Below are 18,421 nucleotides of genomic sequence, written 5' to 3'. Positions count from 1 at the left end.
CCATGTCACATGCTGCTTCCCATTGTGTGCGTATGGATTCATCTTCTATTCCAAAGGATGGGAAGACTTGAACTCTCAAACCTCTTGGTATTAATCCTTTAGTCAGGTATTGTTCCAGGAATGCCCGATTCCACCATAGCTTCAATCTGCGATGAGATAGCGATTTAAGTTTGCTCTTATATGATAAAATATCGGCTCTTGCATTAGGGCCCATTTCACCCGTATCATCCTGAAAAGCCAGTTCCAATTTATTTTTCCATGATAGCTCCCTGGTCTTAAAATCCATTGTGGACAATATCTGTGAAGAATGTCACAGTAAAGGTATAATTATCAAAATGTATGTGGCTAGAGAGAAGAGACAAGGTTTAGAAACATATAAATAGGTGACCAAGCACCTGTATCAGTATCTATCAATGATGTGCCAGGAGAGTTTAACTTAATCCCCGTGTGTAACAATTACAAATCAGAAAGCAAAAAAGGGGGGAAGTGAATAAAGGTTCAAAAACAATTAGATATAAGAAGTACAAAAAGTTTATTGGTTACAATGTTATTAGATTAAAAACATATATGAAACAATAAAAGGAACACTGGTTACAGGAAACAGAAGATCATATAGACCAGGTATCATGGAATACAGAAACTACATACTGCAGAGTAAAGGACATATGGAAAAACATAGTCAGTGCAAAGCGTTATAGCAATAAGTGTACCTGAACAAATAGCAGTAGTAAAATGGAATCAACATATGCATCATCAGATGACTGAAATAGTCATTAGTGCTTAGCGATTAGCATAGCTGAAAAATACCAAAGCTGTATCCATAATTACCTGGTCACTGAATTTGCCCCAACGCGCGTTTCAACCCGCCGGTCTTTCTCAAGGGGTGATGTTGGAAATGCCTAACCCAGAATTTAAATACTGACTAACCAATGAAATGCTAATGATGATAAAAGTCACCTGTGGAAGTGGCGCATGGCTGTCGGCATGCATCCGCGTCACCGGCCGGATCGGGCGCTGACGTCATCGAGGCGGGTCACATGACCGCATCACATGATCACAGCACCACGCCTCCAGGCACGGAAGACACGGACCAGCGGCCGGCCGACATGCGCACTAGGTGAGGAGTGCAAGGTACAGAAGAATTAACCCCGTACGGTATTGATCTGTGCTACAACTACACCACCAGATACAATGAGAGGTCTAGTGGATACTCTCCATCTGATGATGTAAGAGACAGTGTTATAATCAACATGTGATTCTCTGTAGCGATGGGATGCCCAAAGCTGAATCTATAACTCCATCAAACAAAATAAATTATTATATATTATTATATAATAATAAATGTAACCAAGTATATGGATGGTGTTCGCCAATAAATGACCTCAAGTCTCACTATATAGGTATAGTAACAACACTGAAAATGAGTCAAAAATTTAATTGCTATGTGATGTCTCTAAAAATGCTGTGTATTTATGCACATGGACCTATTAAATGTGCATCTGCATAATGTGGTGTGGGGCACTAAGGCTTGGTTAGTGTGAGGAAGAGTGGAATATTCGAGTGAAAAGATGCACTAAATATGATGTGAGTGTGGAATGGAGATAAATGATAAGTGCATGTGTATGGAGGGGATGAAAATTATTTGAACCACAGCGGTCGGCGGTGACCGTGTGAAGTTGTGCCATGCGTCAAAGCCACATGAAACAGATGACGATGTGAGGGAAATAATGAGACAGAAGTGACTCGAGGTGGTGTGAGGATGAGCAGGAATATGTGAAGCATGGGGGGAGGGCATGCGTAATGTCTATGCCCGTGCTGGAGCCGTGTGAGTGAGTGAGGCTCAGTGGGGAGAGGAAGTGAATAGGGAGGTGAGGTGATGGAAAGCGTGACCGAAACGTGTGAAAATGGGTGCAAACAAACACAACAGTGACAAACCTAGTGAGGGAAAGTGTAGCGGGTGCGGGCATACTTACTCAATTCGCAAGAATGGAGAGTGGATTGTTGTTGATCAATACACCTATCTCTGGGATAAAGGTAGCGTACTTGTAGCGACATCACGTGAACTTAGCATGAATCTATAAATGTCCTTTACTCTGCAGTATGTAGTTTCTGTATTCCATGATACCTGGTCTATATGATCTTCTGTTTCCTGTAACCAGTGTTCCTTTTATTGTTTCATATATGTTTTTAATCTAATAACATTGTAACCAATAAACTTTTTGTACTTCTTATATCTAATTGTTTTTGAACCTTTATTCACTTCCCCCCTTTTTTGCTTTCTGATTTGTAATTGCTCCATGTGCTTGTTGGTGGCCACGCCCCCTGCAGCCTGTGTGTGTATAGGAAAGATACAACAGCTCCAGGATGCACCCATGTTATAGCAGAACATGTCAGGTAGGATGTCATATAGGGGGGGTACTTACCATGTGCTGGTGGATGGTCCACCAGTAAAGTATGTGACACGTCCAAATAATATGCAGTGATGGCAGATACACACACATGTATAGTAAGTGAGAAAAACATGCAGTTTATTAGTTACCATTACTGTGGTCACAGATCAGGACAGTGTGTTAGATCATCACCTCAGAAATCACTGGGAGAAGAGCATAAGATGGAGGAGCTCATGGGAGTTGTAGTATCGTCTGTGTAAGCCTACTTTAGAAAGTTCATAAACTGTTGTGAATCATAAAAGAAAACTATCAGCTATTATTATTAGCATTATGGGTTTTTGTATCAGACATTCATGTTCCTGGATAACCCTATTAAAGAAATTCGCTGATGTATCTTGTTCTTGCTTACTTTTCATACTAGAATGCAACTGCACATTCACTTCACATTGCTTGGAGGTGCTAATCTAAGTCTCTATTTACAAGAAGCTGCAACATTTCTTTGATAACTAATCAGGTTTATTACCCGATCAGTTTGTAATAATATGACTTTAGCAGACTGGCAATGGAATGCTCTGTCTGGGGTTCACACCTGCTCCAGAACAATGCTATAGGATGTGGCCTGCAGAACATATTTTAAAACAACACTTCATATTAGCTGTTCATTTTCATGTCACTATATAATTGATTTAAAACATTTTCAATGTTCTCAAACTATTTTCTAGGTCCCTATATTATTTGTTGTGCTGTATAGACATTGGGAAGGATACTGCATAGGAGAAGGGCATATAAAAAGTAAACTCTATGTAAGTGTGTCTTTCCGCTTTACTCCTGTTATTATCAGGTTTCCTCTTCTGCTCTTCCCTTCCTGTTTTGGTTCACCGGCCCAAGCTGCCAGCAGGAGATTCCTTTGTAACAATTCAACTTCTCCTGAATCTCTCTTGCTCCTGGCTGGGGTCCCATGTGCGTAAACACGGAAGGGGCTGTGGTCGACACACCAAAGAAATATCACATCAACCTAGAATAACTGTTTGTGGGATGTCAGGCACAAAGGTAATGTCGAAAATAAATCTAAAATAAAAAATAGTTACAGACTATACAGGCAGTATATGAAAAGTTGATATATTGTTATTATTTATCAGTATAATTTGTATTGTCTTACTTATTTGTCTTCTCACTTGTCTTTTTGTCTACTTATAGGACCTCAATAAAGGATATAAGAATTTAGTTTATTCCTAAGATGTTTTGACTGGTTTGAACACTGCCATATTCCTCAGTGATGTATAACATGCTACCTGTTTGCTTCCATTTATTGCTTTATCTCTTGGTGGAGATCAGTTTGTATGAAGGTAAGTAGATCAACACACTTTTCCATGTCTTTTATTTTCTTTCATTATGATTAGGGAAGTCCTATGTATCGGTGAAAGTTTTGTGGTGTACACTTTCCACCAATTTCTTTTTGTTTTACTAAAAAAAAATACAGGTTTATAAATTTTGACTCCTTTCATATAAATATTTATTTAACTGTTGAAGTCAATTCAGAATCATAAAGTAACTTTGGATCAATTCCTAATTAATTATAGCTATTGCTGTATATTTTAGGAGGTCCCAAAAGGCTCTTGAACACTGGCATAGAACAGTATTTCTGCTGTATAGGAAGGAAAGAGCTGGTATGCTTTTTTTTTTTCTTATTATGAAGAAATACAACTAGGAAATAGTATCCATAAGCACAGCCCATACTATTTTTAAATTATTTTGTCAGACGACATAGCATTACCCACTTCCTTACCAGGCTCTTTTCCATTATTGCGTTTCCATTTTTAACTCCAATCTTTCCACAAGCCATATCTTTAGGCTTGGGATTATTATCTGCGGAGCACATTGTAGTGACACCATCTTATATTTTGTTAATTCTATAGGGAAGCTGAAAAAATTCCAAATATGGTAGAATTGCAAAAAAAAAAACAAAAAAAAAATTTCTCCATATTTCAAAGTGGTTTGTTTTTACATATTTTATGTGAAGTCCAAATTATACCTCCCCTATGATCATGGTGATATCGAATTTATTATGTTTTAATTCTTAAAAAAATCTTTTTCTCCCCCTCTCCCCCCCCCAAAATTCTTAGTTTTGCCATATTTTTTCATAGTTTAATGCAAAGCTAACACTTAAATTGATAGCATTTGGTGACTGGCATTTTTATCACTTTTTGTTTACATTTTTATTTGGCCGCTATTTTCAGTTATGGGTTTCCCCACAGGGAATGATCTCCAATTAAGTCATGGGGGAACCAACAAGCATTTAAAAATGGCAGCTTTCAGGTTCTATCATGGCACTTTGCAAGTTACCTGCAGCTTTCGATGCCAGCACCGACCATGGCAATTGACGGAAGGTGTCAGCTGTGTGATTCAGACAGGGCAGCCATGAGAGGGGGGCAAACTATTCATTTGCTCAGGATCACCTGTCTTAAAGGGGCCCCCTGCATGTGTACTTTTGTGGGCAGTGGATAGATTTCTCCTTTATTACCCCTTGGTTGAATGCCATGTTGAAGATGCTTATCATATATCTCCTGTCTACTGTACATATCTGTCATCTATTTCCTATCATTTGTCTATTTCCCATCTATATCTGTCTATTGAACCATTTATCTATCTAGCTTTTGTCTATCTATTTATCTGTATATCTTCTATGTTTCTACCTAGCTATCAATCTTCTATCTCTCTTCTATTCTATCATCTATTTATATATAATCTACTTTATAAATCTATTGTCTTTCATATTTATCTTTTGTTATCAATCTACTTATCATTTGTCTATGTTCTATAACATTCTCCTATAGTCCCATATTTCCTTATCATACTACTGTTTATAAACTACAAAGGGGCAGATTTACTTACCCGGTCCATTCGCGATCCAGCGGCTCATTTTCTGCAGTGGATTCGGGTCTTCCGGCGATTCACTAAGGCAGTTCCTCCGAAGTCCGCCGAGGTCCGCCGGAGTTCAGGATCCTATTCCTGGTGAAGGTAAGCATGTGTCCAGCGACACTTTTTTTTTTTTTAAATGCGCCAAAAAGCCGGGGCAATTCTGGGAAAATCAGGGCAAATCGGGAATATTCGGGTAACACGTCGGGAAAACGCGAATCAGGCCCTTAGTAAATGACCCCCAAAGTGTTATTATAGTGCAGGGCTAAAGGGAGCCTCTTACTGAACAGTTTGGGGTCCCACTTTTAGTTTTGCCTAAGGCCCTGGATACAACTGACAGCTTCCGGATATGGAGAGGTCTTGGTCCATGAGCCCTCTCCATACAGGCTTTACTGATGTACAATGTATATAGCCATACTGATGGTAAGGTTAAACTATATACAGGCCTTACTGATGTACAATGTATAAAGCCATACCGATGGTATGGTTAAAGTTAAGTTTTCTGTAGTTTTCTTTAGTGAATAAACCATATTTCTTTCTTCATTGTACATTAAATTTTGCTACCTTATTTAAGTAACAAATAATTGCACTGTGGGCTATAACCACTATGCAGAATGCAAAGCTTTTCCAAGAAAAACATTTTAAAAGTGTTTTATTTTTTACAGCTCTTCTTCAGAGTCCAAAAATTTTATTTTCCGCCAGTTATGCCACATACCTTACTGGAGAAATGGTCTCTCTGGAGTGTCATGTTTCAGCAGATTTTACAATACATGGATACAAATTTTTCAAAAATAATCAAGAAGTTCAGAGGACGGAAGCCCCCACTGTGAACAAGTATAAGATAAGAATGGTGAAAACAAGTGATGCTGGGTCCTACACCTGTCTCTACTGGATATCAGATTCCAGAGGAAGGCAAGAATCAGAAGTTAGTTTTCCTGTGTCCTTCTCTGTAATAGGTAAGAATAAGGTACAGTTACTTTGGTTCTATTCTTTACTACTCATGGATATTTTGATGTTTGGCCATTCGAAAGAAACCGTGACCATGACTGACCTATTTCTTTCAGAAAAAGAGAATCTGCAATTTTTTTTCATGCTTCAATAATATTCTGACTCCTTGTTTTACACTCAGCAACCACTAGAAATTGTTGCGTAGTTATAGAAACACTCCCATAGTTTTAATATATGACCTGTTAACAAAGTGCGTGTAGAGTGAAGGTTATCTTTCTACCAGTGATGAGTATTAGTGAGTGACCATTAATCTGACAATGGTCACATTGAGGACGTGATGTGAGGAACTGTTGACTTTTTATCCCTACCTAAAATTATTATTTAATAACGCAGACAGATATACTGAAGGTAACTTTATACTAAATAGGGGTCATTTATCTTATGTCTCTATGTTTTGGCTAGTTTTGGCTAGTTTTTGCCTGTCTCTTTTTCCATCTGCTTCTTTGGTAATTTATAAATCTCACATTTTCCTTGTGTTTGATGAGTTTTTTTTCAGATCTCTTTTTGAGACATTTGTTACAAATGTCGCAAAAATGTTGCACAAATGTCTCAAGTCACTTCTTTTAATTTTCTAAGTTTTCCATAAGTATGGCTTGGTCTGGAGTTTTTTGCGCCAAAAAATTTGACATGTAGCACATCTGGAAAAGAAGATAAATGTGTCTTACTGACGATAAACAAATGTCCGATGAACATTTCAAAATGTCCCTAAAAAGGCACAAAAATTGTGATGTACCAAAAAATGTCTCAAAAAAGACAGAAAAAGCAGGAAGAAAAATAAAGATAAATGTCCCCAAATATGTTATATATTTAGATACTATATATCAGACAGTTAAGCGGGATAAAAGACTAGTATGCTTATGGAAACAGGGTTCTACACTTCTGTGGCCTATAAATAATTGGATAGAAACCACATCATGCAGTTCTAGGGAAGTCCTCACTGACCAGTTAGTTCTACAAGGTCTATTGGCTCAATAGGACAGAACAAATATAGTCACATTTGAGAGGTCCTCCTTTTTAACCAAAACCAAAATAATTAGCATGAGCTTACACTTATTCTTATATCATGTAATGTATTTTGTAATGTTCAGACTCTTTTGTTCCCTCTAGATCAGCCATCTACACCCTCTCTGATTGTCAAGCCACTACAATCTTTGTACTTTGAAGGAGAAACTGTGACTTTGGAATGTAAACATCCAAACATAAATTCCCAAATTACCTACCAATTTTACAAAGATGCAAGCAAACTCCACCGTTATCATGACACATCAATGCCTGAGTATCATATTTCTAACTTGAGTACTAAGGATTCTGCGACCTACGATTGTGAATATGTAGTATTAGGACATCAGAGGATAATCCCATCTGGAAAAAGCATGCAGCAAACTATTACTGTTACAGGTATGACTTTGTATTAAGGAAAACAAAATGTCATTCTATTAGGCAACTACTAAAAGAAAAGAATCATAGATTATGAACAAGTTAGAACATATGTGGCATGACAATTTACTATTGAGATTGGACTCTGATCAGAATAACTCTAAGAATAAACTCTCCACCAAAACATACTTACAGAGGAATTCTTCCTAAAAAGTATTGTTTTTTGTCTACAGGAAGGCTGATGAAGCCTGAACAGAAGTGCACAATTGCTGAACAACTAAATGCTAAAGTGGGTGTATATGGTCCACCCACTGCCACACAAGTTCAGTGTCAAGGTGCATTAGCCCTTCGTTTTAAACAAATGTAAATGTGATTGATAATTGGTATCATACATTTTCGTGATACTTGGAAAGAAAAATTACCAGCTCACCTCTCCTTTGATGATGGGCACTTGAGGTAGGATCGGCACGGACCACCTTGCTGCTCAGGCAATCGTTCCACTCCAAATATGAAAAAGGTCACGGTCCAGCCAAAACTCCAGTTCAATAAAGCTTTATTTAACATGCATCATGGAAGGTTCCAATACAATAATTGCGTCTCGGTGTCTACGCGTTTCGAGCGGAGGCTCCGCTCTTAAACATGTATGTTTGTCATGATTAAGAGCGGAGCCTCCGCTCGAAACGCGTAGACACCGAGACGCAATTATTGTATTGGAACCTTCCATGATGCATGTTAAATAAAGCTTTATTGAACTGGAGTTTTGGCTGGACCGTGACCTTTTTCATATTTGGAATCATACATTTTCACACTGCTTATTGGGTTTGGGTACCTTAACAGTTCTCACTAGTGAGTGAAGTGGCAGAATGAGTATGCACCCTGTGCTCCTTTCAAGTCAGCACTCGCATAGACAATGAATGTGAGTGCTGGAGGTAGTCAAATACTGTACTTGTCAATTTCTGACTGCTCATATGGAATTAACTGTAGCAGCAGGATAACATGCTCTTCCTGTTGCTCCGCCCAATAGTGACTGGTGGGGGTCCTAGCAGTTGGACCCTGACCTATCACCTTGTTGTACCCTATTCTGTGTATAGGGGATAAATTCTTAAGTTGGGACCACCTCTTCAACTATTCTATATCCTCTATATGCTCTGTTACTATAGTAATGATGTGTGTAACTGCCATTGCTGCACATTACCTCACTGAGATGAAGGTTTACCACAACACTGGCCATATTAGACACGTGATCTGGACATGTGATGTGGACATGTGACCATCAGCCATCTTCTGTCCTGTGTCCCGCTCTTATTCTTCATTATAATGTATGTCCACAACATTTTTCTGCTAAGGGGAGCAACATTTTAAATAACGACTAATTACATGTTACCTTAGATTTTAAGGACCCCTTTCTAAATGAATAATGCTTATTCCTGGAATATCCCTTTAACCCACAGAATGCCCTACTTGTATTGATTTTGTTCATATATTTGCCACTGGTACTGTATAGTAATGATTAGAGCCTAGCTGCACTATGACACACTATCCATTGTCAGAGTTGGAACTGTCTTCAGAAGAAATAAGTGTTTTTGTCATCCCCCAGACAATGCCTTTAAGTAGTCTCATCATTCCCAAAAGTTATTTCTTGGATAAAATTAGAGAATTACTTTGTACCAAAGATGAGACACATTCCTCATTGTACAAAAAATGTTTACAAGGCCATATGTTACTACTCCTTATCAGCTAACGTAAAACTCAAAGAGGTTATCCGCTTTCAACAAATAATTGATATGGTTTGTGTAAGAAAAAGTTCTAACATTTTCTAATATAAGTTCTGTATCAATTTTTCAGTTTTCTAGATCTCTGCTTGCTTTACTGCTATAAAAAGCCTCTGTGTTTACTTCCTGAGCATAGATCTGTCCATGGCCATGTGATGGAGGTGCAGGTGCACGAGCCGTTAATATCACACGGCTCTGATTACTCTCTGTGATAACCTGCATGCCCATCACATCACCATGAACAGATTTCTATCCACTGGAAGTAACCATGGAAGGTTTCTATAGAATGACAGCAAGCAGAGATCTAGAAAACCGTGAGGAATTGATACAGAAAATATATTGGAAAATTGGATATGCGTAAATTGGATATGCGTAAAAAAAATGTCATACTTAAAGCATTAAAACATTATCTGAGGTCCAAATATAAGAACAACATCACAAACATTTCATTTGAATTAATCATTGAAACCTATAGCAACCATTGTAGTGCTTTACTCATTCCATAAAAGGAATCTATCATTCATATTTTTTTTTACATATTATAAAAACAGAAATAAAAATGTTTGCTATGGACAACAAAGCTTGTTATCTGTTAGAAAAAAAATTAAGAGCCAAAACTCTAAATTCTGAGTTCTGATGCTTGGATTTCGTTTTGTGGCCATTGTGGTAAAATATACCATTGCAGGATTAATAATTAGCACTTTATGAAAGGGACAGAATAATTAGTACGTCGGTTGTAGTTTCATATTACAATAATTTGACTAATACTATATATTAATTTATCTTCCAGCCTTATCTTCCTCCCCATTGTTGAAATTTCTACCTTCCTACTCAACCTTTATAAATGGAGAAAATCTGACCATGGAATGTGAAGCTCCTTCACCAGTGCATGTTACCCTTTATCGCTTCTACAAGGAAGGAGAAGAACTGAAAGGGCCATTATCACATAAAGGAATATACACTTTACAGAATGTCACAAAAAACAATCAGGCGGAATATACTTGTATGTATTGGAGCCCAAAGATTAACCGGGAAATCCCATCTGCCCAGAGTCCTGCAAAAGAGATTTATGTTATAGGTAAGATGCCAACTATACTGCATATTACAGTCATTATCAGAGTTCAATGCAAAACTAGGTTCTTACTACAAGTGAATTTCAGTTGTCAGAGGATCAGAACAGGGAAAGTTGTTCTTAGCAGCAGCAGCAAACGTAATCTTTTACATTTTTATTCAATCTCCTTGGCTACAAATGCAATGGCTTTTATTTATTTGTCAATATGACCACCTTTAACCCACCATCAACTGCCACAATTGTGGGTTTCTGTAAGCTAACGACCAGTAATTGTGATTATATTCCCTATCACACCATCTCCACGACAAGTGGGCTTGAGGAGGGATGTGAAGTGGGGTCGGAGACTCCATGAGGAGGCCAGTCTCCTGATGTATTTAGCAGCGCCAGTGGGACTGGGACTTCATCATACACCAGCATGAGCACTGTTGTATATATGGCCCCTATCAGAGCTTAATCCCTAGGCAATTAAAAAATAAAAATAATTATACAATTTGGTGTATGGATTATCAAAATGGCTACCTTTTCAGTATGTCACCATCTTTAAAAATTTTAATATAAAGTCATTACGGAGTCTAAGTTTTCCAAAAATAAATATCAATGAAAACTGCAGCTTATATTGCAATTAAACAAGCCCTTAAGTCGCTAAATAGAAATGTAAACAAATTACAATTGTTAGAATGTGGGGATACGAAAAAAGAATTTTAAGAAAGATTTACATTTTTTAAAGGTATTATAACTAGAGATGAGCGAACATACTCGTCCGAGCTTGATGCTCGATCGAGCATTAGCGTACTCGTAACTGCTCGTTGCTCGGACGAGTATTTCGCCCGCTCGAGAAAATGGCAGCTCCCGCCGTTTTGCTTTTTGGCGGCCAGAAACAGAGCCAATCACAAGCCAGGAGACTCTGCACTCCACCCAGCATGACGTGGTACCCTTACACGTAGATAGCAGTGGTTGGCTGGCCAGATCAGGTGACCCTGGGATAGACTAGCCGCTGCCCGCGCTGCTCGGATCATTCTCTGTCTGGATGCCGCTAGGGAGAGAGCTGCTGCTGCTCAGGGAAAGCGTTAGGGTGTTCTATTAGCTTACTGTTAGGCAGGAGTGATTCTAAAAGAACCCAACAGCCCTTCTTAGGGCTACAATAACGTTATAATTTATTATTTTTTTTATTTGCAGCTAGTACCATATTGTGAGGAATTAGCAGGGGGACTTGCTACCGTTGTGTTTAGCTCTTAGTGACACACATATCCACCTCAAACACCAAAGTGGGAAAATTTATTAGGGGTTTGAGTAGAATTAGGCACAGTCTGCCAGTTTCTTTTTATTTTACGTTTATTTTTTTCATAACTCAGCGTCATCTCATCTGGCATAGTAGTGTGCTGTAATACTTGGCTAGAAAATAGCCATAGGAGAATACAAACGTCTTAATTACGCCTACAGTAGCGTTATATATATTTGATTTCTGGTTGATCTGCTGGTGGCTGTACTTGCTGCAGTGCATCTACTATCAACTTGGGAGCAATTTGGAGTCAGACTTGCGACCACTGTGTTTTAGTGACGCACATATCCATCGCAAAGACCGAAGTGGGAAAATTTATTAGGGCCCGGGGTTGTATTTCAATTAGGCACAGTCTGCCAGTTTCTTTTTATTTTACGTTTATTTTTTTCATAACTCAGCGTCATCTCATCTGGCATAGTAGTGTGCTGTAATACTTGGCTAGAAAATAGCCATAGGAGAATACAAACGTCTTAATTACGCCTACAGTAGCGTTATATATATTTGATTTCTGGTTGATCTGCTGGTGGCTGTACTTGCTGCAGTGCATCTACTATCAAATTGGGAACAATTTGGAGTCAGACTTGCGACCACTGTGTTTTAGTGACGCACATATCCATCGCAAAGACCGAAGTGGGAAAATTTATTAGGGCCCGGGGTTGTATTTCAATTAGGCACAGTCTGCCAGTTTCTTTTTATTTTACGTTTATTTTTTTCATAACTCAGCGTCATCTCATCTGGCATAGTAGTGTGCTGTAATACTTGGCTAGAAAATAGCCATAGGAGAATACAAACGTCTTAATTACGCCTACAGTAGCGTTATATATATTTGATTTCTGGTTGATCTGCTGGTGGCTGTACTTGCTGCAGTGCATCTACTATCAAATTGGGAGCAATTTGGAGTCAGACTTGCGACCACTGTGTTTTAGTGACGCACATATCCATCGCAAAGACCGAAGTGGGAAAATTTATTAGGGCCCGGGGTTGTATTTCAATTAGGCACAGTCTGCCAGTTTCTTTTTATTTTACGTTTATTTTTTTCATAACTCAGCGTCATCTCATCTGGCATAGTAGTGTGCTGTAATACTTGGCTAGAAAATAGCCATAGGAGAATACAAACGTCTTAATTACGCCTACAGTAGCGTTATATATATTTGATTTCTGGTTGATCTGCTGGTGGCTGTACTTGCTGCAGTGCATCTACTATCAAATTGGGAGCAATTTGGAGTCAGACTTGCGACCACTGTGTTTTAGTGACGCACATATCCATCGCAAAGACCGAAGTGGGAAAATTTATTAGGGCCCGGGGTTGTATTTCAATTAGGCACAGTCTGCCAGTTTCTTTTTATTTTACGTTTATTTTTTTCATAACTCAGCGTCATCTCATCTGGCATAGTAGTGTGCTGTAATACTTGGCTAGAAAATAGCCATAGGAGAATACAAACGTCTTAATTACGCCTACAGTAGCGTTATATATATTTGATTTCTGGTTGATCTGCTGGTGGCTGTACTTGCTGCAGTGCATCTACTATCAAATTGGGAGCAATTTGGAGTCAGACTTGCGACCACTGTGTTTTAGTGACGCACATATCCATCGCAAAGACCGAAGTGGGAAAATTTATTAGGGCCCGGGGTTGTATTTCAATTAGGCACAGTCTGCCAGTTTCTTTTTATTTTACGTTTATTTTTTTCATAACTCAGCGTCATCTCATCTGGCATAGTAGTGTGCTGTAATACTTGGCTAGAAAATAGCCATAGGAGAATACAAACGTCTTAATTACGCCTACAGTAGCGTTATATATATTTGATTTCTGGTTGATCTGCTGGTGGCTGTACTTGCTGCAGTGCATCTACTATCAAATTGGGAGCAATTTGGAGTCAGACTTGCGACCACTGTGTTTTAGTGACGCACATATCCATCGCAAAGACCGAAGTGGGAAAATTTATTAGGGCCCGGGGTTGTATTTCAATTAGGCACATTCTGCCAGTTTCTTTTTATTTTACGTTTATTTTTTTCATAACTCAGCGTCATCTCATCTGGCATAGTAGTGTGCTGTAATACTTGGCTAGAAAATAGCCATAGGAGAATACAAACGTCTTAATTACGCCTACAGTAGCGTTATATATATTTGATTTCTGGTTGATCTGCTGGTGGCTGTACTTGCTGCAGTGCATCTACTATCAACTTGGGAGCAATTTGGAGTCAGACTTGCGACCACTGTGTTTTAGTGACGCACATATCCATCGCAAAGACCGAAGTGGGAAAATTTATTAGGGCCCGGGGTTGTATTTCAATTAGGCACAGTCTGCCAGTTTCTTTTTATTTTACGTTTATTTTTTTCATAACTCAGCGTCATCTCATCTGGCATAGTAGTGTGCTGTAATACTTGGCTAGAAAATAGCCATAGGAGAATACAAACGTCTTAATTACGCCTACAGTAGCGTTATATATATTTGATTTCTGGTTGATCTGCTGGTGGCTGTACTTGCTGCAGTGCATCTACTATCAAATTGGGAGCAATTTGGAGTCAGACTTGCGACCACTGTGTTTTAGTGACGCACATATCCATCGCAAAGACCGAAGTGGGAAAATTTATTAGGGCCCGGGGTTGTATTTCAACTAGGCACAGTCTGCCATTTCCTTTTTTATTTTACGTTTATTTTTTTCATAACTCAGCGTCATCTCATCTGGCATAGTAGTGTGCTGTAATACTTGGCTAGAAAATAGCCATAGCAATAGGATAGCATCGTTTGGTTTTAAAAACTAAAAAACACAAAAAAAAAACAAAAAAAAAGTTATAACTCTCATTTTCAAAATGTTTAACCCGAGGGCTAGGGGTAGAGGACGAGGGCGGGGACGTGGGCGTCCAACTACTGCAGGGGTCAGAGGCCGTGGTCCTGGGCGGGGTGAGACACCACCTGCTTATGAGGGAGCAGGGGAACGCCGCAGAGCTACACTCCCTAGGTTCATGTCTGAAGTTACTGGGAATCGTGGTAGAGCACTGTTGAGGCCAGAACAGTGCGAACAGGTGATGTCGTGGATTGCCGACAATGCTTCGAGCAATTTGTCCACCAGTCAGTCTTCCACGCAGTCCACCCATGTCACCGAAATCGGCACTCCTCCAGCTCCTGCACCTCAGCCTCCTCCCCCCCAGTCTGCCCCCTCCCAGCAAAATTTGCCATTTGAACCGGCATACTCTGAGGAACTGTTTTCTGGACCCTTCCCACAGTTACAAACCACTTGTCCGGTTGCTGATGAGCAATTTTCCGATGCCCAGGTTTTCCACCAGTCGCAGTCTGTGGGTGATGATGACCTTGTTGACGTAGTGGAAGAAGTGTGTAAAGAGGTGTCCGACGATGAGGAGACACGGTTGTCAGACAGTGGGGAAGTTGTTGTCAGGGCAGGAAGTCCGAGGGTGGAGCAGACTGAGGGATCGGAGGATGATGAGGTGACAGACCCAAGCTGGGTTGAGAGGCCGGGTGAACACAGTGCTTCTGAGACGGAGGAGAGTCCTCGACCAGAACAGGTTGGAAGAGGCAGTGGTGGGGCCAGACGGAGAGGCAGGGCCAGAGCTGGTGCATCAGCGCCAAATGTGTCAACTAGTGAAGCTCCCGTGGCGAGGGCTCCTGCGGCGAGGGCTAGATTTTCAGAAGTCTGGAGGTTCTTTAAAGGGGTTATGCCACGAAACAATTGACTACAAAAAGCTGTCAAAGAGGTTAAAATATTTCAAAAATCTATATGTAATGGTTACTTGGAAGTAAAGATACCCTTCTATTTGTTATTATGATGCGTGTTCAGCCTCTACTCTGTTCCACACAGAAGCAGATGTGGGAGGGGCCAGGCACATGCACAGCACTGACAGAGGCAGTTATTGCACAACTCAGCGCTACAGAGCGCTCAGCCTTCAGAGTCTCCTTCCACCTGCTGTGCTCAAATAGTCCCTGCATTTACTGATCCAATAGAAGTCCAATAGAAATGTGTCATAAGTACCATGTTAAAAGTGTACCAAAAAAAGTTGGTGCAGTCTGTCAAAGCAGTGCAGGGGGCACCAGATTCATGAAGAACGTGCGCCAGAAATCCTGAATCTGGCGCCCCCTGCACACTACACAGGACACTGCACATAGTACACATGTACTATGTATTCTCACAGCATCATGGTCGGTCAGGTTGACATGCATGGCGGAAGTCTAGGTGGTTGCAGGGGAGGCAAACCCCACATGTATCGTCACTCCAAAGTGCCACTTACCCCTGAGGAAGTCACTTTGAAGTGAGGATACGCATGGAGTTTGCCGTCCCTGCATTCTTCTAGACCTCCGACATATTTACACTTTACTGTCCGCCTGACCGACCATGATGCTGTGAGAATACATTGTTTTGCTCTTCTTGTATGCATTGATTGTACAAAATTAGGTGCAATAGTTGTTTTTAAGACTTTTACTAATAAACTTTTGTATTTTTGCATGTTGATTGAATCTCTTTCTGTGTATTTTGTAAGGAATTGCAACCAAATCACTAGATAGATAGATATGTGATAGATAGATAGATATGTGATAGATAGATAGATATGTGATAGATAGATAGATAGATAGATAGGAGATAGATAGATAGATATGTGATAGATAGATAGATAGATAGATAGATAGTATAAAGAAAGCGGGCAGCACTCCGTTGTAGATAAAAGTAAAAAAGTGTCTTTATTCCATAGTGAGCAACTGTGACAGCGACGTTTCGGCTCTGCAAGAGCCTTTCTCAAGCCATTCAAACAGTGAAATGGTGGCCATATTTAAATACAACAAGTGATCACATGACAAATTGGGATACTCCCACCATTTTTGTATAACTGTGATATAATGCATATTACATAGTCAAATTACATATCGTGAACATTAAACATAGTGCACAATGTAAAATACATGTATATGTATGTGATAGACATTAAAATTGTGTTATATATAACAAACAGCTTTATTAGTGACACAGATTAGTCCAGCCATTGGTCTTGTCTGTGTAAAGGTGCTCAAGTGCTTCTGTGTTGACAGCAATGCTTCCCAGTTGTTTCCACGTGTCGACCTTCCCTAATCAGCAACAATGTTCTCCGATACATGTAAAAAAAATTTTTTTGAGAAAAATTTTTTTGAAAAAATTTTTTTGAAAAAAGGAAAAAAGGAAGAAAAAATGCTACATGGAACGCAAGCTGAGCGCCAAAATGTGCGCATAAAAAATATGTCGCACGGTGGGACACACACTATGCGCCTGGTTCTGCGCATGTGTATTATGCCCCAGCAAGAGCGTCTGGTGCTATGGAAACCAAAAATGAAAATTTATCAGATAAAACATAGATGATTCTGGAATGCAATATTCATGCAATTTACATAAAGGAAAAGTCCACGATGTGTCAGCCATAAATCAGGACCAATTGGCTGTGATAACAACCATGTTGGATGCACGTTGATATTGATTCACCAACGATTGTATAACTCGCAAATATAAGGGACGACCTTGCTGAATATACCCCTAATAATAAACGGGGCAGACGGCATCATCAATCCCCTAAGTTTTTGACTGTACTTGTATAAAAGACAGTGTGGTCCCTGGCTAGACACACCAACCGTAACCTATGAAAGAACAACAATATGCAAAATATAGGGGAATGGATGGAAATACGTTTACCATAGCACTTGACAATTGCATGAACGGCGCATCAATTTGCGCTCTTGAAGCACCAAATGACAGAAGAATATTTTGGGAGTTGTGTAGGGAGGCTTCCACGAGGAGACATCTGGGATAGGCTCATATTCTAAAAGAAAAAAAAGAGACATATAATGTCAAAATTATTATATCACAGAAAGTTACTCATTGCTACTCTGATGATGGACTATAGAAAAGGAACTACAGCTGGATCAACAGGATCATAGGGACCAAAGTTTAAAATCCACATTGAGACCCTGTGGTCTCAGTGTGTCAAGGGTATAGATCCAATGTAACTCACGCTTTTTTTAGAATAGCTACTCTATCACCACCACGTATAGGAGGTGGCACGTGATCAATGAGACGGAAACTGAGATGTTTCTCTAGATGTCCAGCTTCTGAAAAGTGTTTCGATACCGGGAGATCTTTGCGGTTGGATCGTATCGTATATCTGTGTTGGTTGAGGCGCGTCTTAAATTCAAGTGTCGTTTCTCCCACATATAATAGCCCACATCCATTTATTACGCTTGGTAAGTTCTTGTTCAGATTTGCCAGTTTTCACATGCGTCTGAACCGTAGCAAAAAAACGTTATACTCATCTGTGGTCGAAATCGACTTCAATTGTATGTCCATCTCAGGAAGATTAGTTTCCAATGCAGTGATCTCCTTAATGTGATGAGATGCAACTGTAAGCTGGTGAGTCTTTTGGATTCATTTTCAAATTTACGTATGAGTTCAGCCGTTCCAGGCGTAGTGAGGAAAGTGGAATCACCTGTTAGGCCATGTAGAATCCTTTCGCCGTCCGCATCAGTGTAAGCAAAACTCTGGAATCCATAGCTGTGGGTAGACTGTTCCATTGTGATGAAACCGAAGAAAACAAAGAAAAAAGTTCTAGGGTGCACGCTTTTAGCAGCCAAAAAA

At 39.6% G+C, this 18,421-nt stretch overlaps 1 protein-coding gene across 1 annotated transcript in view; it reads left to right on the top strand.

The window, feature by feature from the left end:
- Positions 1–3,332: 3,332 nt before the first annotated feature.
- Positions 3,333–18,421, top strand: part of LOC140128304 (Fc receptor-like protein 5) — a 46,587-nt gene continuing 31,498 nt past the window's right edge. Inside the window, exons 1-5 of the mRNA XM_072149913.1 lie at positions 3,333–3,440; positions 3,588–3,736; positions 5,972–6,262; positions 7,422–7,712; positions 10,254–10,541. Coding sequence (XP_072006014.1) covers positions 3,667–3,736; positions 5,972–6,262; positions 7,422–7,712; positions 10,254–10,541 — 940 coding nt within the window. The 5' untranslated portion in view covers positions 3,333–3,440; positions 3,588–3,666. The remainder of the gene's footprint in view (positions 3,441–3,587; positions 3,737–5,971; positions 6,263–7,421; positions 7,713–10,253; positions 10,542–18,421) is intronic.

Source organism: Engystomops pustulosus, chromosome 1 (genome assembly GCF_040894005.1).
Source record: "Engystomops pustulosus chromosome 1, aEngPut4.maternal, whole genome shotgun sequence".
Taxonomy (NCBI): Eukaryota; Metazoa; Chordata; class Amphibia; order Anura; family Leptodactylidae; genus Engystomops; species Engystomops pustulosus.
The sequence above is the reverse complement of the archived record's forward strand: the minus strand, read 5'-3'. Positions and strand labels throughout refer to the sequence as shown.